The sequence below is a fragment of the Dermacentor albipictus genome, chromosome 4 (genome assembly GCF_038994185.2).
Source record: "Dermacentor albipictus isolate Rhodes 1998 colony chromosome 4, USDA_Dalb.pri_finalv2, whole genome shotgun sequence".
Classification (NCBI taxonomy): Eukaryota; Metazoa; Arthropoda; class Arachnida; order Ixodida; family Ixodidae; genus Dermacentor; species Dermacentor albipictus.
In genome coordinates, this window is record NC_091824.1 from 93,312,665 (window position 1) to 93,322,764 (window position 10,100).

Below are 10,100 nucleotides of genomic sequence, written 5' to 3' on the forward strand. Positions count from 1 at the left end.
TTTTGTGTCACAAAAAATTTCACCTCGTACTATATGCGGGTTTTTACGGTTGTCTCTCTTTTTGTTATGAACTGCTTGAACAATTGCATTGGAAATGTGGCTGGCCTGCATGTCATATTTCTGGGAAATCTGGTACAGTTTTTATCATTTCCTGCAGAATGAAAAAAATTGAAGTGCACTGCTGCTTTACAGCAATGCGAAACGCTGCACTATAAACTTCGCTATACTTTGACAGAGAAGCCGAGTACAATGTAGAACACAGGGCAGTAAAGTCATACTGTGAAGTGAAATTCGCATGTAATATCCACTCTCTTGAATTACTGGTGTGAGCAATGAGTGCGAAAACATGGTACTATAGGTGTATTATTTCAGTGTGTCTGCTTCCTTGTTCTAAACACTTCTCAGAGTAATGTATGTTTAAATTGGGCTGTAACCTTGTGGTTACAGCTCAAGAACATATCTCACAAGAAATAATGGTTGCCTCGTAGAGAAACACCTTTACCTACCGGTTTTTTGGGCATCCTTGGAGTGGATGTTAAGAAAATGCCTCTTTGCAGCCGATGAAGTGCTGAACGCCTGTGGGCATGTTTCTGAGGGACATGGAAAGGGTCGCTCCCCAGTATGGGTGCGCTTGTGGGCGAGAAGGTGGGCCCTGTATAAGACAGACATATATTTTAAACCTGTCATTTGGATGATTAAGTAAAACTCTTGCTTGGGCTAGTTGGTTCATGCTTGAATGAGTACATTGGATGATTACGTTCTTGTGCTCACAAGGTTGAAAATAGATACACAGCCTTGGTTTCCATGTAATTAACAACATAAATGCAAAAGCACTTTTTTACAGTGCAATAAACTTCACAGGTGTAAACAGATTTGAGGAATTCGTGCATCAAAGGCATATAAACTGTGTAAAAGAGTTCTCAAACACATGGGAACTGGTTGGTCACAGCAGCTGGACTGAAACAATAAAACAAGTTTTCACTCCCATGATTTCTGGCTCCAACAGCCAAATTTTGCGCAAAAAAAAAGATCAAAAGAAAACAAAGAGTGCCCAGTTTGAGGTATTCTATGCATATGTAGCACAAGTGCTTGACTGAAGGAAGTGACAAAGGTTTGACATGTAGCTACATGCACAAATCTGTAAAGAAAACTGCAAAATAGGTGGCCAGGGCAGCTGTGGTGCTATGCTCACAAGCACAAGGCTACACTTTTGACTTACAGCTGCACTGTCTTCATTTCAACAAAGCAGAATGCAGTAGTGCCAGAAGAACAACATTTCAGTACATAGTGAGGAACCCAGTGGGCCAAAGTTCTTCTGCAGCTTCTCGTTACAGTACCCCCTAATACATAAACTAGGGAAAACACGGGGAATGCGGGAGATGGAAATTCAAGACGATGAGCAAAACGAGAACAAGGTGAAAGCAGGAGCGAATGTTTCGACAAGTGGACTTGTCTTTTTCAAGAAGACAAGTCTTATGCCAAAGGAAAAGAGCACTTTCACTCTGTTTCTATTGTCATCCCTTCCTTATTTTTTTTCATGCTGTTCCACAAGTCACAATGAACCAACTAGCCCAACAAGCAACCATTCTGCAATATACTTGTTTTACATAGACCAGTAATTCAACTCAATATCTAATAATGCAATAAGAAAGGCAGATGTGAAGCTACTTTGCTCCACCTTGAACAAGCTTGGTTCATTGTGTCAGCACGTAAATGATGAAAAGGCATCCATTGCTGCCTGTGAAGAGAAGCATGTGAAAAAAGTATGTAGAGTGTACAGGTGAAGTTGGTTATCGCATACCACTAATTTTGCAGTAGATGCCACATCGACCAAACAGGCCAGTGTATGAATGACCGGCTACATGAACACACAAACTAAACTGGATGGTTAGTAGCACTCTGTCCTGTCGCTTTCTTTTGTTCCTTGTGAATTATGAGCAAAATAAGGCTTTTTTTTGGCAAGATAAGGCAAATAAGGCAACCAGCTGATACAGCTGCTTTGTATAAAGGAGCATCTATAAAAGAGGGAGACGTGCTCTCCCTGGTTGCAACTCTGATTGCCACCTGGGGTACATGCCTTAATGCATGCAAGCTCATCACCTGACCACGATCATTTATGGAGCAGACACCCCTCCGCCAAGTGCTTACTTAGCACTTTACCGCTCTTATAAGCAATAGGTATTGTTTGGGTGGATGCCATCGTTTCACCTTAATCACCAGAGATCCATTGTAGTTGCAATTTATTTGCACTACAAACTAAAAGCATTTCAGAGCATACCCAATAAAACTTAGGTAGTTAAAAAAATCACACATTACATATGGTAAACTACATAGTTTAAGAATCTTAAAGAAAATATTTTACCTCTACCACTGCTTTGATTTTGCATAAATTTCACAGCAAGATTGCATTTTACAAGGGTGGGACAGCCCAAAGTCATTTGTGGAGCAATTTTAGGAGCAAGTAAAATAGCTTTTTGGAGTAGACAAAACTGCAGCTTGGAGCAAACTGAATTACATTTTGGAGCAATTTGGAACAGATAAAATTTGATTTCGAAGCAGTTTAGAGCAAGCCAATTTGAATATTGGTGGAATAATGGAATATGGCAGCGCACTTTGAAACCACAATGAAACACAGAATAACCGAACACGATGTGCATAGTAGACGCGCGCTTTGTAGCTAAAGCTATTAGAATATGGAAGAGTGGGTTGAGCGACAGCACGGCACATGCTTTCCTGTAAAGCCGAAAATATTGCTGGCACTACGATTGAACTATGTTCGCATGTTATGCGTTCCAATTGACGCGATAATATAATTTCTATTCACCATATGTCACCACAGACTCAGAGATCCGCGGTCAACCCTAGGTAGGTATTACATAAAAGTATACCAATCTTTTTTTATGGCGATTGCAATTATATGGACACTCCAGGCATGTTTCTGCCACCAGCATCGCCGTGATGTTCCGTATAAAGTCCAGGGGTGATAGCATCATCGCCGTGTGCCGTATGCTGTATGTGCGAGTGAAAGCGTGCGAGGTTGCGCCGCCATCTCGCACATGCAAAGAAGGAAAGTGGGAAAGAAGCGTGCCGTCTTCTGCCGCTAGCAAGGCACCGGGGGGAGGGGCCGTTCTACTCCAGCGGCTGCTGGGTATGGCACGGCCGCGTGGGCCCTATTTTGAAAGCAATCTGTGACAGGGACAGAGCACGAGTGCTGTCAGCTTTGTGTGCGGTGTTTTCACTGCTTAATTCACCTTAAAGTGAGAGGCAGAACAAAGGTCAATTCGCTTGCTGCTGGTGCTGCGCTTCCTCACTCCAGCATTTTGACGGCGAGTTTCCGGGTCATCGAGTGAGATGTGTTCATGTTTGCTTGTGCCCACATGACATCATGCTTGTTAATTTAGTTAGTAAGCGGATGTTTAACAAGTTCATCCAGCCAACAAAGCTATGATCCTTAATTCGTATAGCTGTCTACTAATTTGTAACTGCAATCAACGCTACACCTTTCGGGCGAAACTGCGACTTCTTATTCCAAATCTGTTGTTAGCCCTTTGTGATGGGTCAAAATGGTTCAGGCCTCACCAGTATGGGTGTAAAAACAGATTTCAATAGTTTTATGTTATGCCGGCCCTCGGGACAGAGACGCCCACCCAATGAATGCAAACTTCCCTAATATCTAGTTCACTCGCAGTGAACACTTTAAATACAGTCGCCCTGGCCATTCTGACAGCAGCAACAACAGCTGGGTGTGGCCGTGCATGCCGGCCACTTGTTGGAAGCCCCGAAAAGTCCAGTGTTATAAGTGCGAAAATTCTAAGCGGGAGGCGCCGTCGCACGGTGTGCAGCATGTGAATGGCTGCACTCTTTTACGAGGAACGAATATGTTTGCTGTTCACAGCTGCTGCCGAAGCACACATGATGAAGTTGTTCTAGCGCAGGAATTTGCGTTTGTGTCAAAATGGCACAATTGGCACAGGAGTCCCACCCCTGATTTCATGGTTCAGATTGTTCAATGTACCACTTGGCAATGTTACTTAACTGGTTTGTCAAAAAAACCATGTGCATTTTCTTTTGTCTGTGCCATTTGTGGACTTCACATCAAATCCCCCAGTGAGCAATAAAAATGATCTCAGGTGCCATGCTATGCAGTGTTGCAGACACTGCAAGTGACTAAGTGACCCTTTAATGAACTCCAATAGCTACCCTTTAATGGACATAACTTAAGGTAAAGGCTCAGCATTTATTCAACAATCTGTACCATAAAATGTGATCTTGCTGTGAAATATATGAGACAAGCACAAAACCCTTTTAAAAAGTTTTTTTCAGGACACATGTCACCATACACACACTGTGTAAAAGCATGTGTATACAGTCAAACCACAATGTAACAAACACAGACACAACAAAGCAAATCTAAAGTTCATGAAATATTCTTTGCCTATGTTAGCGCATATGTTTATAATGTATATTAGATATAATTAAAGTATCTTTATGTTGAATATGACTTTATTAAAACAAGGTTTGAGTGTACACAAGCTACCTATGCGTATTGGGAAATCACACAGTGCCACAAGTGGGGCAAGCCTCACCTGATGGCAAAGTTGAGGCCACACGTAAGGCATCGGAATGGGCGCTCGCCAGTATGCACGCGGCCATGGCGTTTCAAGGCCATGGAGGAGAAGAAGCGCTTGCCACACAGTGTGCATGGGAACCGTCGCTCCTCCTCGTGGCTGAAGCGGTGCTCAGCTAGTGTGCTGAGTTGGAGATAGCCTTTGCCGCACACCTCACAAACGTAAGGAGCTATGCGCCCATGGCCCGATTTGTGGGCCTGCATCTCTTTGTAACTGCAATGAGAACGTGGGGACGTTTGTCAGCCAAATCTGCCATCATAAAGTGCTAACCCTGTTCTCACAACCATTTGATGGAGTTGTCGGTTCATTTCATGGCCATGTAGGCCGCATCTCAATAAGGACAGAACGTAAAAACCCTCATTCACTTAGATTTAGGTGCACATTAAAGAACCCCAGGGAGTCAAATTTAATGCGGAGCCTTCCACTACAGTGTTTCTCATAATGTTGCTTTGGGACGTTAAACCATAAGAATGAATAAGTGAATGAATTAAATTTATTTTTCTACGAAGAACATAATCCGAAGAAACTTGTGTGTTAAAATGCAACTGAAACAAAATTTCATTTCGGTTAAATTGGTTATACATAAGTAGTACGTACTAGTGAAGCAATCTTGGCAAAGCTGCAGGGCTGGTAACTGTCTAATTTTCTTATCAGAAGCCTTTAAATAGCACATAATGAAACAACACACGCACTTTGTGGTTAGAAGATATTGCGTAAATCCCGACCCATTGCCTCCTACATTTTTCAGCGCACCATGGGCAGTGGCGAACAGCACCTAATTTCGGAGGCCATGCCAATAAGTCACATGTTCTGCATCATGCGTCACTTCTGGCGAACTGTAATGGCAGTAACGTCTTCTATTCAAAACCCACAACAGCTATCCTTCTAATGCATACCGTCATATTTTGCATGAAAGCTGCTCTATATCTACGCTATTTGAAACTATGCTTTTTAAGCAGTCCAAAATTTTGTTGTAGTTGGCCTTTAATGAATGGGCTCTACAGCGAGAGAAATGTAGTCGAGAGTTGCAGGGTATCGGGTATCACAGTGGGGTGATGAGGTTGGGGAAACTTGCAGCCACAACATACGGTGAGCTTGGCTTAGACAGAACAGCGGCAATGAAAGCTTCTCAAGAGATCAGTTTTGTCACACTTCAAGCCTAATCGGGAAAATGAAAAGAGAGGGTGAGCATAGGTTCACAACTCACGTCATGAATGACTTCTGGCAGATGGAACACTTGAAGGGCTTCTCGGGCTGCGCATGCATCCTCATGTGCTGCTCCAGGGTGTCCCGGCGAGTGAAGTGAGTGCCGCACTCGGGACAGGGAAGCAGCGCCTCCTGGCCACCTTCGTGAGTCCGCAGATGTCGTGCCAAGGATGTCTGGTCAAGGTAGTGTGCGTCGCACAGGTGGCACGACAGTGGGCGGCGTGCGTGAATGCGACGATGCCGCACAAGGCTTGACCGCACGAATGTCTCGAAAGGGCAGTCGGGGCAGGTGTGCTTGGTCCGTGGGCCCTCCTCCGAATCCTCCCCAAACTCTCGAATCTCCTCGTCTCCTTCCACCATCTCCACTGAAGGTAGCGTGAAAGGCACACAGCATTTGTTGGTGGCAGACAATGTGCGAGGCAACAGCAACCTAATTTGAATGTTTCTGCACTGTCTTGGCTAGAGCACCGTTGTCCGGTGTGCTTCACTTAAGTACAAATTCCTTCTATTGGGTATTTCCAGTCGTTCACAAGCAAATTCCTGACCTTTCACTGCATGCGAGCCACAGCAACGTCCCACTACCAGCAAATACCCCACTACCCACAAGTGCAATTTAGCATCTTTTTTTACTGAAACCCAAATTGTTTTCCACATATCAACTATGAAACCATGTAGTCGGTCTGTAGGTGAGCATCTGGCTTCACCAGAAATCATGCACTCCTCGCCATCTGATGGCTGCTGAGTGCAGGGAGGCCATGACAATGAGCGATATAACAACGAGAATCTGGCGTTATAGAGCTTTTTAAGTATCAAGCAATCGTACAATTTACTTGCAACAAGTTCTGCAGGAAAGAATAAGGTCATGTTAATTTCGCCACTGATGTTCTTTCTGAGTAAGTTTGCATATAAGGAAGCTTTTGTTTATATTATTTCTTACAAGAATTTTCTGTTCTTCCAATTCTCATGCGCAGGCATGCAATCAAAGCCAGCCTATATATGCTAATAGAAAGAATGTAACGGAAGAAAACGTGATGAAAAAAAGAAAGTTGACAGTCACTTTAGCATACACTAAAGAGGATGAAGGCGAAAGCCTGCGTGCTCACAAGAAGTTCATTAAATTACTTGACATTTTCATTCTAATGCGTTATTACTACCTATTACTTGTTTTCTCCCACAAAAGGTCGTCGGTTCAAGTGCCTTAATTAACTCTACCGGAATTAACTCTGCGTTAATTAACTTCACCCTAATTAAGGTTACCGGTTTGTCTCCCATCTAAAGCTATGGGTTCAAGTGCCTTAATTCACCATATCTTAATTAACTGCACTTTAATTAACACCAAAGGTAGTGGGTTCGACTTTTGACCTTCCCGATGTCAATTGGAATCCACCTTGAGAGGTGGCCGGCTCGCCCACATCTGCAAGTGGGTTTGACTCCCACCAAAGGTCACAGGTTCTAGTGCCCCGATTAACTATACTTTAATTTGCTTTGCTGCCATTAACACTAAAGGTCGCAGGTGCAACCTCGAATTGTTGTGCCATTGAATTTTGGTGCCATAACACCGGACGGTGAAATTTTTATCTCATGAGCCATCTAAGGCTTTTGCCTTGATAAAAATTATAACATCGGTTGTGCACATCAACGTGAAGGTGGGATGGGACATTGCGATATATAGCCACTCACTGTAGCCCCAAAACTCCATGTCCAACAAACAAAGAAACAACCAGTGCTCGTTGTGTCTACCCTTGTCCTTCCTGCCTTTGCAATGAGTCCTCTATGCATTCCGAGCTGATGCCAAAGTCTGAATAAGGTATGCCACATACAATGGTGAGTGTGGACAGCACCAGCACAACACCTATGCGCCAGAGCAGCCTACCAGTAAAAGTTATTCCCGTAATTACCTTTGCATATGATTCCGTTTTCATCGTCGGAGTCATTGGCGGTGCCATTAGTGTCGAAATCGGAGGTGGCATCTGCAACAGTGTCACTGGTATCCCTGCCATCAGTTTCTGGTACACCTGCAAATCCCAGCATTTCCAATTCCATTGCTTCTTTGAACCAAATTGTGACATGTAATGTTGGAGGCTACTAAACAAGTACAATACTCTAACAACCACAGTTGCCGACACTGAAATACAGAACTCATATTAAATTTCACTACAACTTCCAAGTGCTTGGCTTATTAAAGCCATTCTTTTTCTGTAACTGCAGCACAGTCATTCACATATTTTAAACCAGAGGCTGACAGCTGCAACTACATTGCAACAATTCTTTTTCTTTTCTCCAGTCACAATGAGTGGCAGAATCAGGTGAACATAGCATGCAGCTATGTGTATGAGCTAATGACAAAGAAGAAAACAAATATTGAAAAGAACTGTTGAAAATCCAGCCAAAGGCCATCAATTGCAAATCTCATGAAACTTATTTAGCAAAGGCCCCAAAAAGAAAATGCTGCTGTAATATACCTTTCAGACTGTGAAAATTCCCATTGCAGCAATCGGTAGAAATGTGCTGTTTCAATCTTCCAGCCTCGACAGCACAGCACTAGATCACTGTGGTTTCATACAATGAAGATTTGTGGATCTCCGTGTTTGTCTGACTCAACACAAAAGCTCTCTCAAGCAACACAGTGTTGTTCTTTGTGTTGCTTGATCACCATGCTACCTACAGAAACAACATAAGTGATTTGTAGCATAGTTGTGTAGATGAATGTTTCAAAGTTTTCATAACCCAACCCACTCAATTACTATTACCTTTACCAATACCATAAGTGGCATTAAGTTCATGTTGCTTTTTTATAAAACACTAAGTCAAACATGCACTCCAGAAAGCAACATGCTGTAGTTTTTGTTCACGGAAGCAATAGGTAAAACAACTATGCAAGCCATGACTGATATAAGCAATCATAAAGGGAAGCGAAACTCATCTGCAGTTATGAAAGTACTTTTTTTTAAGTAGTATGCAGTTAGCCTCATGCAATGCGACCAAACTGATAGCTGTGCTTCAGATAATTCAAAGTTTTATTGTCACGTCACTGCCATGGCTTTTTTGGGTCTTTCAGGAAAAAAAAATTATTAAAAAATAAGTGGGGATTTAGCGGTAAATTACGTCGCACTACTTCGAGGTCCCGGATCCATGGTTTAAACTGCATTCACCATATATATATATATAGATAGATTGTGTGTTGGTGTGTGTACACACACACAAGTTCGCAATTTTACACTTTCTAATCTATTACGCGGAATTAAGGTAAGGCAGTGTTCTCAGCCAGCAAGCCATTAGAAAAGCGGCTTAATCTAGAAACTGAGGCTGAACCCAGAAAGTTATGTTGTATTCTCCGGAAGGCAGCCCATCGAATGACCTTTAATGTACTTATTGACTTGTTCCGCCCGTAATACCTGCTACGTGTGATCAAAGTCTATTTCGCCAAATAAAAACAAGCCATCTAGCAGGAAAAAAAAATCCGATTTTGAAGTAAAAGTACGCTCTCTATGATGCACGATATCGCACTTTCGCATTTCATTCGCTTCAACGGCATCATGCCAGTCTGTGAACTAAGGATTTTCTGCGATGCTCGGAAACGCAATGGAAGCGAAACCTACATTTTTCGAATCCGCATGATAGGTTTTGACGAAAACGTTAGAGACCTTGCCGACGGCGCTCTAAACCAGACGGCGAAATAAAGTGTAAACAGAGAGCAACCGGTTCTGCCACATATACAGTTACACATCAGTGGAGAACGACCGAAGGCGCATATATTGGAGCATTCAGAATGTAGATCGGGCTGTACAAAGCACGGCATGCAATTGGTAATAAAAAAATCCCAGCTAGTTAGCGCGAAAGCGAGCCGCCGTCAAATGCTTTCAGTACTGGCTGTTCGGTGAGCGTCGCTTGACGAAAGTTGGCGATCTTCCGGCTCCCGAGGTTGTTGCCACTCTCGCTCGCTCATTTAGTTGCGTTGAACCGAAGGGTGTCCGCAGATGGGAGTATCCGTGCATTCACGTCTGAGGTCTTTCGTGAACCGTGGATTCTTAATTATTTCTATTAGCTGTTAATTCAGCGTCTTAAACGCGCTGATATAAGCCACCCTACATAACCGCAGACGCCATGGAACAGCGGACAGCAGCTGATGCAGCGCCGCTATCGGCGACTGTTCGATAAAGAAACAAATTATAATCGCATCTCTCCTGCATAATAAATATTAATTATAAGTGTATATATAGTAGCACTCCAAAAAATACACAGCTACCATGAAGGACAAAGAAAAGA

The 10,100-nt window shown here is 43.0% G+C and overlaps 1 protein-coding gene across 3 annotated transcripts in view; it reads right to left on the reverse strand.

The window, feature by feature from the left end:
• LOC135919995 (zinc finger protein 771-like) overlaps positions 1-10,100 on the reverse strand; it is a 32,966-nt gene that overhangs the window by 22,170 nt on the left and 696 nt on the right. For 2 of the 3 annotated variants that reach the window (XM_065454043.1, XM_065454042.1), the window contains exons 1-5: positions 9,702-9,962; positions 7,733-7,849; positions 5,836-6,199; positions 4,587-4,841; positions 507-652 (exon numbers count right to left, since the gene is read on the reverse strand). In XM_065454043.1, coding sequence (XP_065310115.1) covers positions 507-652; positions 4,587-4,841; positions 5,836-6,199; positions 7,733-7,849; positions 9,702-9,780 — 961 coding nt within the window. In that variant the 5' untranslated portion in view covers positions 9,781-9,962. Of the gene's footprint in view, positions 1-506; positions 653-4,586; positions 4,842-5,835; positions 6,200-7,732; positions 7,850-9,701; positions 9,963-10,100 lie in introns of those variants that run through there. The other variant, XM_065454044.2, reaches the window with a different exon arrangement.